At 47.7% G+C, this 22481-nt stretch overlaps 1 protein-coding gene and 1 pseudogene across 2 annotated transcripts; both read right to left on the reverse strand.

Annotated features, from left to right (window-relative positions):
- Positions 1-813: 813 nt before the first annotated feature.
- kctd1 (potassium channel tetramerization domain containing 1) lies at positions 814-21817 on the reverse strand. 2 transcript variants are annotated; one of them, XM_061838632.1, is made up of 5 exons: positions 21639-21817; positions 11428-11606; positions 8230-8374; positions 6131-6436; positions 814-2167 (listed from the first exon to the last, which is right to left on the reverse strand). In XM_061838632.1, exons 2-5 carry the CDS (start codon positions 11589-11591, stop codon positions 2003-2005), a joined length of 780 nt encoding a protein of 259 aa, XP_061694616.1. In that variant the 5' UTR covers positions 11592-11606; positions 21639-21817; the 3' UTR covers positions 814-2002. The 2 variants fall into 2 exon arrangements, with proteins under 2 accessions (XP_061694616.1, XP_061694615.1); XM_061838631.1 differs by lacking the exon at positions 21639-21817 and adding an exon at positions 12623-13213.
- On the reverse strand, positions 14802-14920 carry LOC133511596 (5S ribosomal RNA; annotated as a pseudogene).
- Positions 21818-22481: the final 664 nt, after the last annotated feature.

Consider the following 22481-nt stretch of genomic DNA (forward strand, 5'->3'; position numbering starts at 1 on the left):
ACGAGCAGGAGGCGGGGTACACCCTGAACTGGTCGCCAGCCAATCGCAGGGCACATCGAGACAAACAACCGCACTCACGATCACACCTAGGGGCAATTTCGAGTGTCCAATTAATGTTGCATGTTTTTGGGATGTGGGAGGAAACCGGAGTGCCCACCCGGAGGAAACCCACGCAGGCAGGGGGCGAACATACAAACGCCACACAGGAAGGGCTTGGACTGGACCCGGTTCCTCAGAATTGGGAGGCCAATGCTTTCCAGCTGCTCCACCGCGCCGCCGGCTCGAAGTACCGTAGACAAATTCCTTGTGTGTTGTTTACATAGTTGGTCAATAAAACCGAATCTGAACAGAATGACTTAATTTTTACCATCTATCATAGTCGTAAAATTAACAACTAGTTATTCAGACAGCGCAAAAAAAAAAAAAAAAAAAAAAGGAAAATGGGATCGTTCTGCTCACTATTCATTATAACCACATTTGGAACAGTGGAATGAAACAAAACAAGAATTCCAAGATCGGCCCAGTCATGGCTCGTACGGTCACGCACGGGTTGGATTCATCGGACCCTCCCGATTGCCACTTACTCAACGGAACTTTGCCCGTCGGAAAGCGACTGAATGACTAAAAGTAATACACCGCGTCAAAAAAATTGAAAATTGAGGTCGTGTAGGCCTGAACACCCGCACAGTCGTCCTTTGTCCCGCCCAAGACGGCAAACGCGTCAACCGTTCAAGCAGCGCCGCTGATGCGCCGGAATGAAAACCGTTCGATTTAAAAAGCAGGCAGCCAAACAACATCACAACTTGAGTTCAAATTTATTTTGTATTATTTTTTTGCTACATTCCTCTTTTCCGCAAAACCAGGGAGCGGAGGTCAGTCAGTCATCTTGGAAAAGAATCCAACTTCATGTGCTACAAATGGAGATCATTTTCAAGTGGGCAAAAAATGGAATTCCGACATGTCTCGGCCAGCAAATTTCCATAAAAATGTTGATTTTTTTTTTTTTTTTTTTTTTTTTTTTTGTTTTTTAAAAACAAAAAACAATGAAAACATTGACAGTCTTGTTGTTACCATCTGATTATTTTCATTCCCGTGATGGCTTTAAGGGACGCGTTGTTATGTCACGAAACGGTCATTCCTCAATTAAATAATCAGCGTCAGCTTTCAATCGAAATGTATTCTCTTTTATGTAATTAAAAAAAAAAATATTAAAGTACAAAACACTTCATTGGTATCACAATATTCGGTGTGAAAAAGATGCGCTGGCCAATTGGGTACCGGATGCACCGGAAGCAACGCGCGAGTGAGCTTCAGCGAGCCGTAACCACGCCCACACTTCTCCACCGCGCCGGTGAGGCGAGCACGTCGATTGGTCGCCGACGAGCGGTTGGGAATCCCGCTAAATTGATTCACGGAGCACAATTTCCGATCGTGCATCCGTCCTTTTTTTTTTTTTTTCCCTAGCGCTTGTCCTCGATTGGTCGCAGGTGGGCTGGAGCCGATCCCAGCTGGACTTGGCTGAGAAGCGCCGCACACTTTACACAAGTTGCCAGTTAATCGCAGGTCACACACAAATGTTTTTATTCCCACCTATAGACAATTTAGTCTTCAATTAGCGCATGCGAGCACATGGAGACCTTGCAAGCGCCACACAGGAGCGGCTGAGGCTGAGATTTGGACCCACAACCTCTCATCTGCGAGCCACTATTCCGATTTCAAAACATATTCAACCTAATGTAGGTTCAAAGTTTTAAAACAAACTTTATTTAGGGATAGAACATATATAAATCTTTCTCAATTGCGTTTTACGGGGTGGGGTGGGAGACAATCACAAACGTCCTCGCAATCTCTAACTCAAATGTCGCAGATGCACTTTTTTTTTTTTTTAATTCTCTAGATGATTTTATAAGAAAACAAAAACACTGACGAGAAAAAAAAAAAAAAAACCCAATGAAGAAAAAGTGGAGAAGAGTCCAGAGTAGTGGAAAAAGTCCGGCAGTCTCTAATCCAGCTGCTCTTGCTTTATCCTATTGGAATTGGGCCCCCCTCGCTGAGCCGTCCTCCTCAGTTCCCGCCTCAGAACGTACTCGCTGAATTGGGACGAATCCACGCCTCCCCCGCAGGAGCCGGCGATCTCGAAGCCTCGCTGCTGCAGGCGCTCCAGAACCTGAAGGAGGACGGGCGCCACAAATGAGAAATGGAACGAGAGGCGGAAAACGCGTGGATGCTTTTCAAGAAGAAGTCGGTCACGGACCATTTAGAGTCTTCAGTGAAGCCGGACGGCCCAGAGAGAAGCCGAGATTCCGACGGCGAACCTTGGAAATTGCTAACCACTACAATCCCCACCCAGTAGCTTCCCATTGGTTACTTTAATTCTACCGTCGGATTTGTCTCTTTGCCTTGGCGTTTTTCTTTATCAATTAACTAAATCGTTGGAACAGTTGGCGAAAGGTGTCTGGTGTTCTATGTGACAGAAGAGTCTCCGCTAGCATGAGGGGCAAAGTTTACAAAACAGTGGTGAGGCCGGCCATGAGCTACGGATTCGAGACGGTGGCACTGAAGAAACAACAGGAAGCAGAACTGGAGGTGGCAGAAATGAAGGTGTTGAGATTCTCGCTTGGATAGGATTAGAAATGAGCTCTGCAGAGGGACAGACAAAAATTGGATGATTTGAAGACAAGGTTAGGGAGGGCAGACTTGGATGGTTTGGACATGTCCAGAGGCGAGAGAGTGAGGAAATTGGTCGGAGGATGGTCAGGATGGAGCTACCAGGGAACAGAGGGAGAGGAAGACCAAAAGACACGGTTTGGGTTAGCCACTATTTCGATTTCAAAACACATTCAACCTAATGTAGGTTCAAAGTTTGAAAACAAACTTTATTTCGGGATAGAACATATATAAATCTTTGTCAATTGGGTTTTACGGGGGGAATCACAGACATAACCCTGAACCGTCAGTACCCATATACGGAGTAAGACCGGGACTTGTAGCTATTAACTAAAGTGATTGACAATCAAACCAATCTGACGTTCAAGAACTTCGCGTTAGCCTTTTCAAAAGCGTCCCGGCCAGCTCGTAATTTATTTCACTTGATTTCAAATTGATCACGTGTCAGCGGTCTGGGGCTGAAAGAGCGAACCATGTGGCCCACCCAAGTGTACGCAATCGGTAACATTCGAATGTTCTCTCTTAAAACGTCCACACCTTCACTTTCACTCTTGTCGTCTTTCTGTCGCAAGCCGCTTCTTCCTTAACTGTTACGATATGTTTTAATGGCTTAATACATGTGATAAACTGAAATTAATGTCTGTGTCTGTTCATGGCGTCATAACATGCGATCGTGCAACGTGAGGGCGTGAGCCAGCAACTGTCACTGTCCAGCGGTCTGGTCCAATCGGGTTCGAGCGCAGTGCGAAGCGTGCGGCGGGCGTTCAATCGCAAAAGGTGACGAGGCCCATTTTGAGAACGACAGAGTCCCTCCCGCCCATCAGCAGAAGATCACGGGAATGTTTCGACGGTGCGTTTCCTAACCCCGCAAAACCCGTCGAAAGTAAACGCTCGCTTGGCGAAATTGCTTTCAGAAACTCCAATAGTCATCGGTGTCTTGACTACTAAGCTCATCCCGCTCCCATTAATAAGTGACAATGAAGTCACAATACCGCCACGCTCCGTCCCAGTGGCGTCCAACGACGCCTCGTGTTGCTTTTGAGAGCACTTTGAAAGTCTCTTAACGCTATCGAGCAACACCACGACTGACGGGAATCTCAAGGAGACCTGTCGTCCGAAGAAAGCCGCCTCGTTATTCTCATCCATTGTCGTTCGTGCGGTTGCGAGCTGGCCGCCTCGCAGACATCCACAGACGTGCCTGCGGGATCGCATTCCATCGAAGAGGCCTCGGGGGGGGGGGGGGTCGTTCGGCTTTCTCCGCGGCACTTGGCTCAGTGTGGGCTGCTGAAAACGCCACCCCCCCCCCCCATATTCCCCCTTTTCCCCATGTCTCCCGCTAAGCCCCCAGGCCCGAGCCTCCTCCGAAACTACAAAGGTCCCCCGTACTGCTGGCAGCCCCCCCCCCCCCCCATCTCTCTCTGCCTCCCATTAGCTGCAGATACAGCATCCACCGCCGGCGTGCTTTAATAACCAAACAGGATTATGGGCCCCGCCCGGGGACAAGCTGCCAGGGAGCACGCTCAGTTTCTCTCTTGCACTCACTTCAGAGACGGTTTTGTTGGGTTTGGGTTTTGGTTTTTGTTTTTTGTGTGTGTTGTTGTTGTTGTTGTCGTCGTTGTTGCTGTTTTCCCACACTGTCCAGATCAATGCCAAATCTATTCAAATATGCCTCCACTCCGTCAATAATGTGTCACACGAAAACTGGGAACCTGTGCGTTTGGAAAGACTTTACATTTTTTTTCGAAAGGACAGACTGTTCAGTGTCACGTGGACCTCCGCCAAGGGTACTACAGCGCTTGTCCTCATTCGGGGTCACGGATGAGCCGGGGCTTGTCCTTTGTCGCCAACCAATCGCACGGATCCAAGAAGAAGGAAGTTACACTAACGTTCACACCTATGGACAATTTCGAGTCTTCAACGTCAAACTTCTCAAACTTCTTGGGTCATAATCATAAAAATAATTATCCAGAACTACAATGTCTACCCCGAAATATGACAGAAAAGTCTGTTATGAAATTAGTCATATCCCCCTCCCGCCAAAAATAGGAGCTAAAAAAGACATTTTCCCACATTAAGTTGAAATATTACAACACAGTAAAGCCTCGGTTTTCGAATGTCCTCATTTTCAAAAAAATCTCGAACGAAAATTTTGAGATTTTTTTTTTTTTTTTTTTTTTTTTTGCTTCTGTTTTCGTACGAAAATCGGTACTCGAACGCCCCCAACAAAACCCGTAAATAGCGTATTCCGCGCAGCCAGACCAGCTGACCCACGACGCGCTTAGTTGTGAAAAAACCCGGAAATAACATAATGCGTGCAGCGCAAGCAGCTCACTTTTATTTGTTGTTCTTCATCTCGTATTAATTCCCAATCATAGCTCCAAAGAAATGTTTTTTCCCCCTCATTATTGTTTGAAGTTATTTTGCACTTTTGTCAATAAAGTTTAAAAAGCTGGGGGCCGAGTCGCTACAGATACGACAATGCACTCCCAGCCTCGCGCACTCTACTACTGAAGCATACATATTAAGCAAAAAATAATAATAATTCCTTATATTATTTTATTATCTAAAGTATTTTAACTATACATGTATTTCTACTATGCAGTTTATTATCACGAAAAGCTGGAAAAAAATGTTTTGAAAAGTCAAATTTTTTAGGTTTGGGAACGCATTATTTCTTTTCCCATTCAATGTAATGGGAAACATCGATTCAGTTTTCGAACGATTCAATTTTCGAACCGTTTTCTGGAACGGATTGTGGGTGAGAACTGAAGTATCACTGTATTAAAGTCAGATTTTAAAAGGCAAGAAATTCATGTTTCAAAAGTCATTATCCAAGCTGCTCATCCTCAAAAGGGTTGCGGGAAAGCTGGAGCCTATCCCCGCTAGCTTCGGGCGAAAGGTGGACTACGCCCTGAACTGGTCGCCAGTCAGTCGCAGGGCATATCGACACTATCACCATGAGCGGGAATCGATCCCGCGCTGCCCTACCACAAAACCTTCAGTGACTCCTTGTTTCAAAAAGTTAATTCAAAAAGCATTTTTACTCTGGCATTATTCCTTTTATTTAAAAAAAAAAAAATACATCTTTTGCTCTCAAACGAAATCTAACTTTTTTTTCTTGTAACAATACAACAAAACTTCAATCATGTTTGGATGTGCAAGCGCCACAATCCTATCCGAACTTTTAACTGGTCCAAAAGTTGATTTTGGACTGTGCCGTAGCATTTGTAGAGCCCCAAGCTAAGATCTTGTCCCCCAGAAATTATTAATTTTGCTCACGCCAATTGCATTTCACATTTCTGAGGCGATAACTCGTCCCCGGATGAATAAAAAAAAAATGAAAAGACATTAGCATGACGGTACCCGAGGATGCTATACTTGTGTATTCTTACGCCGCTAACCAGTGAAATGCGGTCAAAATATTGGTGCCTCAGTATGAATATTGTACCATAAGTCCGCTTACCTGGACGGAGTTGAGGTGGCAGTACCCGTTGAGCGGGAAGCGGATGACGTGCGTGGAGTCGTGGTTCCAACCGGCGTTGACCGAGTTGCACATGACGTCGCCGATCTCGGGAAAGACGTCCTCGATCAGCGCCTTGTCGCCGCTGAGCGTGATCCTCTCGCCCAGGTCGGGCGCCACGCGCACCACCACGCACTCGCACGGGCGCGACACCCGGCCCAGCTCCTGGTCCTGGCGCCAGCGCTCCAGCTCGGCCAGCATGGGCTGCAGCTGGAAGTATCGGGCCTCCTCGTACAGCAGGCTGTAGTCCTGGGGGACGACGCACGTGAGCCGCGTTAGCGCGCCGGCCGACACAAGCGACTGATTGTTGTCCCGTTTCAGGTCGGGTCAACGGCGTGAATGAATCCGGGCGTGAAAAGCTCGCCTGTGTTTGTTTACCGAGCTGAACTGTGCGACGTTTGTGTCAACAATACAGAAGAGCATTCTTGGGAGTGATCGGGTTGCAAAAGATATTCAGTGCAGTCTTGTAGGAGAACACCGCTAGCGAGCCCGCATGTCGTCTCCCGCTTTTCCGGGACGCGGGCTTCCGTCTGCACGTGTCCGCTACACGGACGTTACCGCCCTGGTCCGGATTTTTGCCATCGTTAAAGCGGCACCACTGCTTGATTGCAATTTCACTCTTGTTAATCATTGCTGACAGCACCAATCGTTATCCTCACGGCTAAAGTACTACACGGTATTTTATCCACCCATCCGTTTTCTTCGCCGCTGATCCTCACGAGGGTCGCGGGGCATGCCGGAGCCTATCCCAGCTGTCAATGGTCAGGAGGCGGGGTACGCCCTGAACTGGTCGCCAGCCAATCGCAGAGCAAAGTCACAGCCGACGCCACGGTCGCTATCGTTATTGTTGCAAAAATGCAAGAAATACGGCCATTTTTACAAACGTCATATTAAAACCGAAGTACTACAGAGATTGTTACTAAATAAAATTACTACTTCCTCCATGCAATGATTAGCATTACATTAAAATTACAATTAACATATTGATGAAATAATCATCAAATGATTAGCATTTCATTCAAATTACAATTAGAAACATATTGATAAGATAATCACCAAAAAGGGGTGTTTAAAATATAACTACTGCTATTGTGACTAGCGAAAGAACAAAATACAATAAAATGACTGTCCATCCATCCATTTTTCTTTGCCGCTTATCCTCACGAGGGTAGTGCGCTGTCAATGGGACGGAAGCGGGGCACACCCTGAACTGGTCGCCAGCCAATCGCAGGGCACATGGGGACAAACAGTCGCACTCACAGTCACACCTTGAGGCAATTTAGAGTCTCCAATTAATGTTGCATGTTTTTGGGAAGTGGAAGGAAACCGGAGTGCCCACCCGGAGAAAAGCCACGCAGGCAGGGGGAGAACATGCAAACTCCACGCCGGCGGGGCCGGGATTGAACCCGGGTCCTCAGAACTGTGAGGCCAACGCTTTCCCAACTGACCATTTCATTTCACTCAAGTGTAATACTTTTAATTGATTTTTTTTTTTTTTCCTATTAAAAATATGACAGGATTTCAACAAATAATTGTTCTTCCCCTATTTTTAGACTTTTTATTTTTTTGCAAACGTGAATCTCTATTTTTTTTTTTGTACCTCGGGGGCCGGAGTGCCGCTTGAACCGAGAAATCCCGCCGGGCCTGAAAGGCACCGCATCCGAGTTGTCTCTGCCGCTCGCTTGACTCGGGGTCCGTCTTTTGTCTTTTGCTTATTTTAGCTGACATACTTTCCACTGATGGCGCCTCAGTGTGGATAATCTATCAGATGATGTGCATCTTTGCTTTCTCCCGGGGGGCAAGTCAAGTAATTACTGACTAAATGCTACACAAGAGTTAAACGCTACCAACACGAATAGGTCACATGTAGCGTAATCCACCCTTGGCACACAGACGATTTATTCATGTATCACAACGACGGCTTGTTTGTTTTCCCTCCTTTTGCTATCTTTTGATCTTTGGGCTCCCCCTCGCCGGGGAAAGAACCCCCCGACGTGGGTCGCGTGCGCGCCAACGGCCGGCGAGGTTTTCCGCGGGCCTACTTTGAAGTCGTCCGGGATGAGCAGCTTGGACGTCCTGAGGAAGTTGAGGATGTAGCGGAACATGTGTCCGTCCCTGTCGATGAAGTAGTGCTGCTTCAGGCTGTCCAGCACGATGGGCTCGGTGCCATCGAAGAGGCGGCCGATTCTGGTCGGTGACAGGGGGGGGACATGGTGGGGGGGCGAAACGGGGGTGGTGTCAGCATTTTTGTTGCACTTATACGTCTCACATTACGCAGAATTGAAGTGGGCCGCTGGCGTAGCTACACACCTCTCGTGTGACAGACAGAGCTTAATGCTAGCGTTAAGCTCTTTCTGTGTACCGAGGCTTATAACCAGGTGCGCTAACGCTAGCACAGTGCTAACACTAGCGCCGCATAAGCCGCGGGGTTGAAAGCGTGTGAAAAAAGTCACGGCTTGCAGGCCAGAAATTACGGTGCGTATTCACATAAAAGTCAGCCGGTAACCAGTTTCCTTGACCGCGCATATTAGCGTTAGCTAACAGTAGAAATATGTGATATAACAATATATACGTTTATATAGTACAATATAATCCTGTCGTGTTTCGAACGTTAGCTTGATTCGCCGTGTTCGGTATTCGTTGGACTGCTGAATGCTCTTTATCGTTTTGGCGCCATCTTCTAAATCACTTCTAACCCTCTCTCTTATCTCATTTCCTGTTTGGAGAGTAAGTTATGTATTAATAGGTAAACAAGAAGCACGCCTGACTGATTTTCATCCTTCCCCGTTTTCTTCCATGCTCAACACTATTTTGAAGCGTTATACTAACGCTTGGTCGTGTTGCCAGCTTTACTTGCTAACTTAATTCATGTCGTAACAATGAATTTTGAATTGCAGTGTTTCACGTAGAGAACATCTTTCCATATTTGCCTACTTTTCGTACATGTCCTGTATCTATACTTTGTGTTACAGTTTAACGCTGTGGTTTAGTAAAACTTCCAGTGAAAGTCCAAACTGGTACAATTTCAGTTGTACATTAACTGGATACATGAATGATACTGTGTTGCATTTATTTGGATTCTTTGCTCTTTGCTCCAGTTCTTGAAAACCGGTTGAACGGACAGATATTTTCAATGGTGGTAATTTGGCCCTGGATAGTCATGCTTGACTTGTATTAGTCTTTCATTCATTTACCGTAATTTCCGACCTATAAGCCACAACTTTTTTCACACCGTTTCAAACCTGCGTCTTATGCGGCTAATTTGTGCATTTTTTCTAACGGCCGCATGGGGGTGCTCGAGCGGAAAAGGTAAGAGTGAGACTGGTGGAATATATGTGCCGAGGAAGTGACTTTTACCAGTATTCCTTTTTTTTTTTTTTTTTTTTTTAACTGGCCCCGTTAGCGCTGTGCTAGCGCGTTGCTGCTGTGTTACTGGCGTGTCTCAGTGATTTTTACCGGTGCTATGCTTTTTTTTTTTTAATTTTTAAATTAGCTCTGTTAGCGCCGCGCTAGCGTTAGCGCCACGCTAGCATGTTTCTGTTGTTTTACTGCCACATCTCAGTGATTTAGGTATGTTTTTTTTTTTTTTTTTTTTTTTTTTTTCTCCTAAACTGGCTCTGTTAGTGCTGTGCTACTGTGTAGCTGCTGCGGCAGTAATTTTTTTTTTTTTACCGGTATGTTTTTTTTTAACCAACTCATGCTACCGTGTTGCTGCTAAGGTATTCAAACTTTGAAAACTCTGTGTACCATCTTTCTTTTATAAATATCTCGTGTTTCAATGTGGGTACTTGCGGCTTTTGCACGGCTGCGGCGTATGCACGTACCAAATGGTATTTCTTTTACAAATGTCCTGGGTGAGGTTTAGAACCAGGTGCGCTCTGTAGGCCGGGAATTACGGTAATTGTGATGGGTGTGTAAAACTTTTTATACATAGATGGAGAAATGATTGCATTTTTCCTTGAGTAAAATGGCATTTATGGTCTTTTCTCTCGAGAAGAAGAAGAAACCACTCGAGTGACAAACTTTAGCCTGTCCTCATGGTAACGAAAGTCCAACTCATTAATGGTCCGGCGGTATAGCAGGATGAGACGGGTTTCAGCAAAACAAAAAATGGGCTGTTTGCTCGATTTTTGTTTGATTTCTTTTGGTATTTTGTCAAAATCGCATCAGAGAGACGTTTTTAAAAACGGCGAAGCGGACACGTCATGACTATATTGTGCAGAGGCGAGGAGCAGTTCAGCGGAATAATGAAGCAAAAGAAAGAAATCGGGAGCGGTCAAAGCCAGCTGGCCGCACTCTGCCCGGGGCAGGGCGCTGCTCACCCTCGGGCGAGTCGCCCGCAGCGACCTCCCGGCCTCCAGATGGCCCCGTGCCCTTTGGCCTTTTTTTTTTTTTTTTTTTTTAACCGCCGCTGTGGCATCTGTGCAAATAAGCTCGCTGCTTTTGTCTGCGCTCTGCACGCCGACTTCGACATCTGACGGGATTTTCAAACCCAGGTCCAAGTGGCCGATTCCCGTTTAATGCCTACAAGTTTTTTTTTTCTTCTTCGTATTTGCCATATGGTTGTGTTCACACTGATGGGGCGCGCGAAACACGTAAATTACTCCGCTCGCATCGACCCGAGGCGGTGACAACGCGGGCGTGAACAATAACACATAAATAATACAAATATTGGAATTCTGTCAGTTGTGTGGATTAAGTTGTTGATTCATTGTGTCTCGAAGCGACGAAAGCAAAATGGAGGGCACGACTTAGCTGCGGGGAAACCTGCATGGAAAGAGGAGTTAAGAACATTTAACGTCTCTTCCGATCGATCTGAAGAAGCCCTCGGACGGTAAAGAAGACGGCTGAAAATGTGAAAGCTGGGCGTCGTCGATCCGCCGAGGGAGAAATTTCACATTTTCATTCGTTTATGCTTGAAAAAATGTTCTGATCTCCTCTTTCCGTGCCAAGCTTGTATGTGAATATAGCTCAACTTCTCATAGCTAACCTGAATAATTACAAAGTACGACCACTTGTAATTGGTACAACTCATAAATATGAAGATTGCCAATTAAAAATGAGTTCATTGATATTATTTCCGATTGGATAGGACTGTTCTGAGCTCCTGTTTGCACCCAAAGCCACGTTGTGCGCTTTTCCCCCCCAGACAGAAAACTCGTCGAGAGCGAATCGACAGCGCCTCCTCCGGCTGCGGCAAAGTATCGCACGCTCCCGATCGGCGAGAACGGAAAACTCACCGGGATTCGGGGAATTTGGTGAGCGTGGCCAGGCTGCTGGTGTACATGTGTCCGCCCACGTCGATGTGCACCGGCGCGTTGGACTTGGTGAGCTGCGCCGGCGTGGGGATGCCCTGGTTGCTCAAGGGAGACACTGGCGAGCGTGTGATCATGGGCCGGGACATACTGGAGCGATTATCCTGTTGACACACATTCCAAGTTGCCGTTCAGTGGTGCGCGCTTGCACTTTATTTAATTTTTTTCATTCGAGTCGAGGCCGAGAGGCAAATAGCCGTTCGCGTGCACCCTTTACGAAAGCTTCAATGAACCGAACGTGCGCGGTTTAGGAATGTGGGAGGAAGCCGGAAGGAGAAACCCACGCGAACCCGACACGGGGGAGGCCAGAAGTGAAGTCCTGGGAACTGTGAGGCAGTCGTGCCGACCGTTATGGCACAGGGTAGGGGAAAAGGTCAACTTTTTGCAATTGCTGCTGTACGTTAGCGTCTAGTTATCCCACAGGTGTCAAACCCAAGGCCCGGGGGACCGCATCCAGCCCACCACATCACATGTGACCGACAAGACCAATCACATATGTCAGATTCTGTAATGTGGACCAAAATTTCATTGCAGGCATTTTTTTTTTTGTAAGCAATAGCTTGAACAATATCTGGACAAACTAATGTCTTTGACTTCAAAACTATTGTAGTTCTCAATCATGGTGTCGTGGATATGTAATATGATAAGGCAATGAAATGTTCACGGTTTCACAGTCGAAAAAAGTCTAATGCATCCTATTCATTTCAATCCCTGAGCCAAGATTCGAACCCACGACCCCTGGAAATGAGGCGGGCACAACACGCCGACCACGATCCTACCTTGCTGCCCAGCATTCATTGAAGTGCACAAAAAAAAAAAAAAAAAAAGAGTTAAGTTCCCAGCTCGACCTTGACCTGAATTTTGCCAAGCACTCAAGCATTCAACCCCTGCAGGCCAAAAAGCAAATTAAAATATTTTTCCTTTGTGTGTGTGTGTGTGTGTAGGGGAGGGGGGGGGTCTAATGGCGTAATTAGAATGTCTGCTTTTAACCTAAAAACACCATTAGCAGCACACTAAAGCCTAAAAAAAAAAAAAAGTTGACAACTCGCGCAGTGCTAAAAGCTTGTGCACGCCAAAACCGTCATGCGTGAGACCCCCCCCCGAGAAAAGCAGCCTTTACCTGCGCCGGCATGACGCCGGTGGGCGACGAGGTCACCGAGTGGTCATTCTGCTTGAGCGAGGCGGCGGGCAGCGGCTCTCCGCGCACCGCGTACATGAGCGACGTCTCGCGGCACTCCGGCGCCCGCATCGGGGCTCGTTTGAGCGGAGCGTGCGCCGCCGCCGTCGCCGCCGCAGCCGCCTCGTCCGCGGAGGTGATTGGCCGCGGCCGCTTCCTCGCCTTCTGATGCGTCAGGTCCATGATATCCGTCTCGTCCATTCTTTTCTTCTTTTTTTTGTCCTTTCTCTCCACCCTCCCCCCCCCCTCCGAGTGTCACGAGATTTGATTTGTTGTCTTTTCCCCTCCTTGCCGTGCTTTTTTCTCGGGAGGACTGCGAGGAGGAGGACGCGCGGGGAGAGCGTGGCTGTCAGGCGGAGCAGCTCGCTCGCAATGGCTGGGAGAAGTCAAAGCCCCCGACAACATTAGCATCGCAGCGCCCGCGGCTCTTGCAGGCTGTCGCTCTTTCAGCGGCAGCAGGTACGAGTGTCGCATTTTCACGGCCGCCGCAGACCAATCCCCTCTCCGCGCTCGCTTTTTACTTCTTCTCCTCTCCCCCCCCCCTCCTCCCCAAAAACAGGTCTCAACCCCACACCTTCCTCTTGTATGGCCGACCTGTGCCCCCACCCCCCACACTCTTTCCCCCCTACCACTCCTCATGACGATGCGCGCATAATAAAGGGAAGAAATGGATGGATGCAACAATTTAAACACGCTTGCATTTGTTATCGAAATGCAGACACAAAAAGAAATTGTGCATCCTGACATAGTTAGTTATCGAAGTAAATATGTGAATTTGAATTTGAAACGCCACAGAAAACTGGATTTGAATTTGAAATATAAAGTGATCACATTTTCAATAGTTGCTACAATTCGCTATCTAAAATTCAACTAGCTACGTTTCGCTGTCTGAAATTCACCGTCTGTGCCGCCAGGCAGGGTTACTTCAGGTCGGAACCGAACACTTGGTCACGTGACGTCACGTGACAAAGAACGCGTAACTGCGATTGAATTTCAGCGAATTGTAGGAAAATGTGATGACTTTACATTTCAAATTCAAATCCTGTTTTCTTTGGCCTTTGTTTTGGAGACAAGGTTTGCGTGTACAGACTTAGTCAGTCAGTTAGTTAGTTATGGAAGTAAATTTCTGCCACCAGGATTTGAATTTGAAATGTTAGGTCATCACATTTTCAATGGTGACTTCTCTCGCCTCTGGACATGTCCAAACCATCGAAATCTGCTCTCTCTCACCTTGTCTCCAAAACCTCCATCTCATGATCTCATTTCTAATCCTATCCAACCTCCTCACTCTGAGCGAGAACCTCAACATCTTCATTTCTGGTTCCTGTTGTCTCTTCAGAGCCACCGTCTCTCATCCGTACATCAACACTGTTTTGTAAACTTTGCCCTTCATCCTAATGTGGAGATTGTTCCGTCACATAGAACACCAGACACCTTCCGCCAACTGTTCCACCCCGCTTGGACCCGTTTCTTCACTTCCTCACCACACTCACCATTGCCCTGTATTGTTGACACCAAGTATTTGAAGTCGTCCACCCTCGCCATCTCTTCTCCCTGTAGCCTCACTCTTCCCCCTCCGCCCCTCTCATTCACGCACATCCATTACATATTTTGCTTCGGCTAATCTTCATTCCTCTCCTTTCCAGTGGGGGCCACCATCTTTCTAACTGTTCCTGCGCCTGCTCCCTGCTTTCCCTGCATATCACAACATCATCTGCGAACATCACGGTCCAAGGGGATTCCAGTCTAACCTCATCTGTCAGCCTATCCATTACTAAACAGGAAGGGGCTCAGCGCGGATCCCTGCTGCACTCCCACTTCCACCTTAAATTCTTCTGACACACCTACGGCACACCTTACCAGTGTTCTGCTGCCCTCATACATGTCCTGTTGATAATGGAAGGAAACCCACTTGACAACCAGTAGGGTGCCATCACTTAATTGAATATCTGTGGAACAGTGGCGGCTCTCCAGGACCACACCAGATGGCCCTCCTTCTTCTTTTCCTTTCGGCTTGTCCCGTTAGGGCTCGCCGCAGCGCGTCATCATAGTTGTTGTTTGGCACAGTTTTACGCCGGATGCCCTTCCTGACGCAGCCCCTCTGCATTGAGCTGGGGAGAGAAGCTTCCAGCATCTGGTGTTCCCAGGTGGTCTCCCATCCAAGTACTAACCAGGGCCAAACCCGCTTGGCTTCCGAGATCTGACAAGATCGGGTGTTCTCAGGGTAGCATGGCCGTAAGTACACCAGATGGCACCGTTCTCTGCTATTATCAAAAAATTGATTTTCGATTTACTGGAGAGTCCAGTGCAAAATGAGTACGCGAGTAACAGCCGACAGCCAAATCATCACAAGGTAAACCATCTCGGGGCGGTCTTGGGGTGAGAGGCTGGGTACGCCTCGGGACCCCTGGCCAGCCAATCACAGGCCACATTTACCGTCAAGGTAAACCATCTCGGGGCGGTTTTGGGGTGAGAGGCTGGGTACGACTCGGGACCCCTGGCCAGCCAATCACAGGCCACATTTACTGTCAAGGTAAACCATCTCGGGGCGGTTTTGGGGTGAGAGGCTGGGTACGCCAGCCAATCACAGGCCACATTTACTGTCAAGGTAAACCATCTCGGGGCGGTCTTGGGGTGAGAGGCTGGGTACGCCTCGGGACCCCTGGCCAGCCAATCACAGGCCACATTTACCGTCAAGGTAAACCATCTCGGGGCGGTCTTGGGGTGAGAGGCTGGGTACGCCTCGGGACCCCTGGCCAGCCAATCACAGGCCACATTTACCGTCAAGGTAAACCATCTCGGGGCGGTTTTGGGGTGAGAGGCTGGGTACGCCAGCCAATCACAGGGCACATTTACTGTCAAGGTAAACCATCTCGGGGCGGTCTTGGGGTGAGAGGCTGGGTACGACTCGGGACCCCTGGCCAGCCAATCACAGGCCACATTTACCGTCAAGGTAAACCATCTCGGGGCGGTTTTGGGGTGAGAGGCTGGGTACGCCAGCCAATCACAGGCCACATTTACTGTCAAGGTAAACCATCTCGGGGCGGTTTTGGGGTGAGAGGCTGGGTACGACTCGGGACCCCTGGCCAGCCAATCACAGGCCACATTTACTGTGTTCCCAGCAACCACTCAGCTCACAATCACACCAATGGACAAATTAGAGACTTCAATTAACCGAACTCGTGTGTTTCTGGAACGCTGACGCAAGCCGGAGTGCGCGGAGAACGCCCGCGCCATTTATCAAAACGGTTCCGTTGCGATCCGAAGTCCCTGCTGAACCCGAACACGGAAAGATCCCATAAATCAGCGTCTGGATCGCGCTGACGCCTCGAAAGACGCCCGATCGCCGTCGCAATAGTGATGAGGAACAGCAACATGGCCGAACGCTCGCGGTGTCTACCGGTCGGTCGGACTGAAAATGCAAAAGGGCTGCCGAGGGGTGAAGGGCGGGAGGCAAAACGGCAATTTTAATAACACTCCGGTTGAAATTAATTAGCTCAAGCAGTGGCCTTAAAACACGCGCAGTGGCGCGTCTTGCTGGCAGTGTGAGTTTCACACCTAAGACTACCCAATTAGCAATTAAGCTTGCCTTTGAGTGCGGGCCCGCAATGTGCTGTGTGATCCCGCTCCGATTTGCATGCCATTTGTGCACGCGCTGATAAGCAGGCAGGCGGCAGCCATGCATAGTTTTCAAATTCAACTCCGGGATCCCTCGCAGAAGGCAGAGGGGAGCTGCGGGGCAAATGAGACGGCGAGGGAGAGGGAAAGCGAAATCACATGGCTGCTCTTCAAAAGGCGACCTGTGTAAGGCAGCCAGCAATGTGCGTGGGATCACACTCAGAATGCAGGTAATTTGTTCCCTGACTAATTTCGCCGGGGTGGCGAGGGGGGGTGGAGATGATGCTTTCCGCATATGTGTGAGTTGGAGAGTTAAGTTCTGGAAACACCTCGGTGGAATTGGATTTCCTTAAAGCCTTGTCGTAGCAAAGGTGCATTCAGGGTAAAAAAAAAAAAAAAAAAAAAAATCTGTGAGGCGTTTTGGAAAATGGCAGGCAAGACGGGCTGAAAGGGAAGCAGAAGCCGGGTGGGCGGGAGCAAGCGGCAACGTAGCGCCGGAGGTGCACTCAAGCATGCGCGGCGTCTTACATCCGTTGATGGCGTCTCGCATCCATCTGTAAGTTTGGAAGGAAATTCCCAAAGCGGCGTGCTTGACAGCATGTCCAAAATTTGAGCTCGCCCGGCTTTCTGTCAACGTTAGCAAAGGCCCCCGTTTGGCGGATATCTTTGAAGAGACGATTATGAATCCCGAGCGGTTGCGTTCTGGTGTGGGGCATGTCGAGAGAGTCGTTTTGTTTTCCTATCCCCGATATGATCGCAATACAGCAATGGCCGACAATAGCAAACGCTAAACCTGTTCAACATTTTAGATCCCAAATCCACACCGAGGTCATCTGAAGCGGGACACACACAGAGCGATAACATTTGTTCAAGGTCGGCAAAGACCCGATCCTTAGCAATTATCCTGGGGTGTGGCGTAAGAGTGATCGCCCCTCCCTGATGGGTTCAGAAAACGGTCGGCGGTCCTAAAAGTCAACACGGAGTCGGGCCTAGCCCGGACCGTACGCCGGAATGCGAAAAAGCACGGCAGCCAAATGCGAGGCGACGTGACGATTGCGTTGTTGCATCGAGGAGCGCCTCAATGAAAGTGAAAAGCGCGATACGTTAGCGGGTAAGCTAACAGTTAGCCTCGCGCTGCTAAAGTGATGTTATGTTTGCGTCATGCGAGGAATGCCCACACGTTTGTCACCGTAAACGTTTCCTGAGCTCGAGAAACATTATCCACAATTGTTGTTTTGAACATATCCGTGTGAATTTCCTCCATTTTGAATTATTCCCATTGTTTGAAAAGAAACTATAACCACTACTAGGCTGCAACTTTAAAGCCAGGGCTTTTCTTTCATAATTTGAGATTTGTCTCCAAATGTCAAACATTTGGTTCGACAGGTTGTTTATTTTTTCTTTTTTTGGCCCAATTTTGCTCAAAAACCTGTGTAAAAATTTGCTTAAATGGAAAATAATGGCAGTTATAAACAGCAATAAAATGTGGGAAATGGTATTTGCTGAATTGCAGGCTACTAAAAGTTAGGGTTATCTAGCTGTATTGGCCATTTTTGCGTACCATGGACATCGGTCACATCTGGTATTAACATAATACACATGTAGGTTATGTGTAATTAGGATACAAAAAAAGATAACGGTATTTTGCTAAAGTTAAAGAAAAAAGTTATCATTTTACAGGTACATTTATTTGAACAAAAACTAATAATTTTGTAGGATTATAGTTTGACTGCAGTTGCTTGACTGGAGTCCTCGACCGCTTTCAAGTTAGCTTGCGGAGTAGCCCGGTCCAGTCCTGTTAGTAGCACAGCAACCGAATGAGCCGTCACGGATTTAGGGTTAGGGTTAGGGTTAGGGTTAACCCTCAGTGGGCCACCGTAACTGCAATGTTTCTGCCATTTGGACCGAATCAGCTTGATGTTATTTGAAACAAAGAAGAGCAACGGCATAAAATAAACTGGAGGTGGATCCCGTCACGAACAAACGGTGCGGGGGCGGACCCGAATGCAGGACTCCAAGACGATGACATGATGTTAGGCGTGGTTTTATTTCGGAAGCGGGTCGATACCAAAAAGCAGTCCAAAACAAGGCAGAGCCACAAAAACGCTAGGTAGGATCCAAAAGACTTTCAGCAAGGTCTGACGACTATGGCGCAAGCTAACAATCTTAACAGAACGGGATTAACCAAAGGGCACAGAATCGCGGCGACGAGGATAGCTCAACACTACACTTACTCTCGGTGCTGGAAACTCCAACTGGCAGTGAATGCAACACACTAATACAAGGCAAGGAACTGGCAACGCCAGAGACAAAACTCCAAACTTAACTCCATGGTCTAATCAGTGTCCACGTGGAAAACAGCTGTGGTCGGTGACAGGTGTCAGAGGTGACACCGCCCAGAGCGGTGGCCAGGCCACGCCCCTCTTGGCCGTGGTCCTGCCTTGCTCATGACAGATCCTCATTAGCGTCTGTTAAGTGTCACCGATTTGCGATGCAGCATTCACAAATCATCCATAAATCACGTCTCTACGGTTAGACGGTCACTGTCGTGAATTCTGATTTCTGTAAAGTGCTCGATTTTAATTTTTCATGAAAGCAACGATTTGGTGTGGTTCCAGAATGATGTTAATATCGTCGCTTGCTAATCACGGTGGAAACTGCTTATCTATTTCCTCGATATTTAATCACAAGGGTGTGAAACTGGAGGAGGAATTTTACAATTGGTTAGACAACAACTCTGCTGAAGACTAAAAGTCTCCTGAATTCGTAGGACTCGGTCCGGGTCGCTGAATGAGACTTACTGTTTTCTCCGCTAAAAGTTTCCAGAACTTGTTTCAAAACATATTTGGTGGAATTAGGTTGTTTATCCCGCCCGTGGAGTCACGTTGCTCATTGTTAATGGAACTAAATCGGAACCAGAACCAGTGCATTAAAACCCAAAAGCCACACCAGGCCCCCTGTTATGCAGCGCCACTTAGTCGCTGCGGCATCAACTTCCCGCGTGCCGCCACGGTCGCGCGGCTTTTCCGTCTTTCAATTAGCGTTTCGGGTCAGAACGTTGCAATTCGGACAAAGCCGAGGCCGACCGCGATTTACATGATCTGGATGGGTTGGCTCCGTTTTCTTACCATGTGGCCATTTTGTCCCTCATGTCCACATGGCACAGAAAACTTCGTACATACGTCTGAGTCACTAAACGCCCCTCCCAAAACAAAAAAAAAAACAACAATAACCAAATCCAGTTATTTGTTTGTTTACTGTTCACCTTTTAAACTGTTGCTATCAAACTTTTTCATATCTGCGCTCCATCACACTGAGGCACGTTTGTCATAGATCTCGCGTGTGAAACTCTCAATTTGTGTAGCGTGCAGTTCCACGCTTCTGCAAACGACAATAATAAACATATTGGGGGATCGATATCGGCGTCGGTGTCAATCAAAAAAATGTAAATGCAGAATCTGATCAAGGTGTACCTAATTAACTGACCAAGGAGTGTAATATAGTCTTTTGTGGGTCATAAAAGGCAACCAACAATCCATTTTCGGAGCAGCTTATCCTCACAACCGTGCTCGAGTCTATCCCAGCTATCTTCGGGTAGGAGGCGGAGTTCACCCTTGGGTTGACAGCCAGTCGCAGGCCACGTAGAAACAATTTATTCTTGTGCATGTCTTTTGGGATGTTGGAGGAAACCGGAGCACCCGAAGAAAACCAACACAGGTGCGCGGAGAACTTGCAACTTCCACAGAGGGTGGCGGGATTTGAACCCCGGTCCTCAGAACTGTGAGACAGACGACAGACGATCTAACCAGTTTACCACTTGCTGCCGGAACAAACAACGCCCAGTTGATACCGATGGCGCGTAATACTGTATTATATTCCGGCACGGTGGGTCGGCTGGTAAGAGCGTTAGCCTCACAGTTCTGAGGACCCGGGTCCGATCCAGGCGCCGCCTGTGTGGTGTTTACATGTCCTCCCCGTGCCTGCGTGGGTTTTCTCCGGGAACTCCGGTCTCCTCCCACATCCCAAAAAACATGAAACATTAATTGGAGACTCTAAATTCCCCCTAGGCGTGATTGTGAGTGCGATTGGTTGTTTGTCTCCCCGTGACCCTCGTGAGCATAAGCGGTGAAGAAAATGGATGTATGGATGGATTCCCGTACAGTTTGGTGGGCTAGGGTATGATATGGCAATTAATATTATCCCATTTTATGTAACATTGTAAGCATATTATGCTATTTCACATTATGTCATGGAATCAAATGCAGTGGTGTGGTTGTGGTCTATTAATATGTGCTATTTTATGATCCCTTATGGTTTTATGTAGTAAAGCTTGCTATGATTTAGATATTTTGGGTTATGCCATGTTTTGTTTTTGCCATCATCACGTTATCATATTCGTGGCGACACTACGGTTTGGCGTGCATTTGCAGAAGTTTCAGTTATGCGGAAGCTGGCCCTTTAAGAGTCATCTCTGCATTTTCCAGTCGTGTTGTGTGCGCTGTGTGGTTTTCTAACAGCGCCATCAAGTGGTCACTCCTGACGTCACACGGCATCGCTGTTTCAATTCTTCCGGTTCCGAAAAGAATTCATATTCCGGGCGTCTTTCGCGAGCAAGGGATGTGTATGTGCGCGTGCATATATAAAATATGTCTTATTGTGTCGAGGGTGTTAGCAGCCGTGACTTCCGGCGTGTTCCGTTGGGGGATCGATTCCATGAAGAGGTCTAGACTTGATCAAGTCGGTTGGATCACAATCGGACGTCTTTATCCGCACAAGACAAAATGTATGTGTGTGTGTGCGTGTGTGTGCGTGTGTGTATTTTAATTTTAATGATTCTATTCTGCGTTTTGCAAAAAAGGTACATCGTGGTGGTGTTGGGGGGGGGGGGCGCCTGGGGGAGGTTGAGACTCCACAATGGCGTCTTTGGGTTAGCCAGGAAGTAGGATGGGGGTTTTTTGATCAAAATTATAATTATTATTATTATTATTTTTTAACGGGTTGAAATGATCTTCCGAGCGAGTTAAAAGCAAGTTTCGCTCGCGCCGCAAAGAACGCATTGACGCGCGTTATTTTTGCTTGGGGGGGGGGTTGCAAAACCCGGACGTTTTCCGCGATGGTTTCACACGAAAACCCGGCACCGCGCTCGCGTGGATTCCTTGTCGGGAAAGTGCGCCGAACATCCAGTTTAGCGCCGCTCTCGCTCAACGTGGCTGGCAAAAGTGCGCCGGCACACGCGTGAAAGCCGAGCGCCGACCCCCCCCCCCCTTCTAGCCCCCCACGCCCCCCCACACCCCTTCCACGACGCGCTCGATCCAACGGTAGAGGACAAATCTGCGCTTACCTCTGCTGGAGTAAATTCAAATCTGATTTTTTGTTTTTGTTTTTGTTTTGGTTTTTTTTTTTTTTTTTTTTTTTCCCCGGCGATGTGACTCTCCTCTCGACACCGCCAGCGAGAAATGCAATCGCTCGGCTAAGGTAGACACAAGAAAAATGGAGAGAAGTTGCTCCGGGGCTCCCGAAGCCCTCGAGGCAAAGATCAGGATACAATTAGCTCGTCTCTCTCTCTCTCTCTCTCTTTTTCTCTCTCTCTCTCTCTCTCTCTCTCTCTCTCTCTCTCTCTCTCTCTCTCGCTCTCTCTCTCGCTCTCTCTCTCTCTCTCTCTGCCTCACAGTGTTTAAAAAAACAAAAAACTAGCTTCTCTCTTTCGTGTTTTTTTATTATTATATTTTGAATGTTTTACACAATCAAATGGAGAAATCAGTTTCTTTTCCGTGAATTTGAAAGAGGCTGGCTTCTCACAGCAACTGATGTTAATCGTTATGATTAGTTTTGATGTAACGTTGCCAGAGGCAACTGGATGGGGGAGAGTGTTTCTTTTTTTTTCTTTTTTTTTTTTTTGGCCAGGCAGAGAGCAAAAAAAAAAAAAAAAAAACTGCACTTGATGATAATGATATAGATTGCTGCTGCTTTGATTTTTTTTTTTTTTTTTTAGCTCTCTGAAACAACTGCTGTGCTCACTCACTTGTTGAATGGCTTCTACTATGAGGAGAATGACTTGGTCGCAATCGCCCCCCCTCCCCGACCCCAACCCCAACCCCCCCAAACTCTTTCTCCTGTCCAATCAAGTCTGAATCGGTGCCCGAGGCCCTTGCTTGCTTGTGTGTGTGAGCACTTTTCAAATGTT

The sequence above is a fragment of the Syngnathoides biaculeatus genome, chromosome 13 (assembly GCF_019802595.1).
Source record: "Syngnathoides biaculeatus isolate LvHL_M chromosome 13, ASM1980259v1, whole genome shotgun sequence".
Taxonomy (NCBI): Eukaryota; Metazoa; Chordata; class Actinopteri; order Syngnathiformes; family Syngnathidae; genus Syngnathoides; species Syngnathoides biaculeatus.

Bases quoted from the DNA above. Each gene is read 5' to 3' on its own strand.
- kctd1 (XM_061838631.1), bottom strand. From the start codon at position 12,880: ATGGACGAGACGGATATCATGGACCTGACGCATCAGAAGGCGAGGAAG. The intron at 6,437-8,229 runs GTAGGCCCGCGG...GTCGTCCCCCAG, and splicing joins TCATCCCGGACGACTTCAAA to GACTACAGCCTGCTGTACGA. The intron at 2,168-6,130 runs GTAAGCGGACTT...GTCCTCCTTCAG, and splicing joins GCCACCTCAACTCCGTCCAG to GTTCTGGAGCGCCTGCAGCA.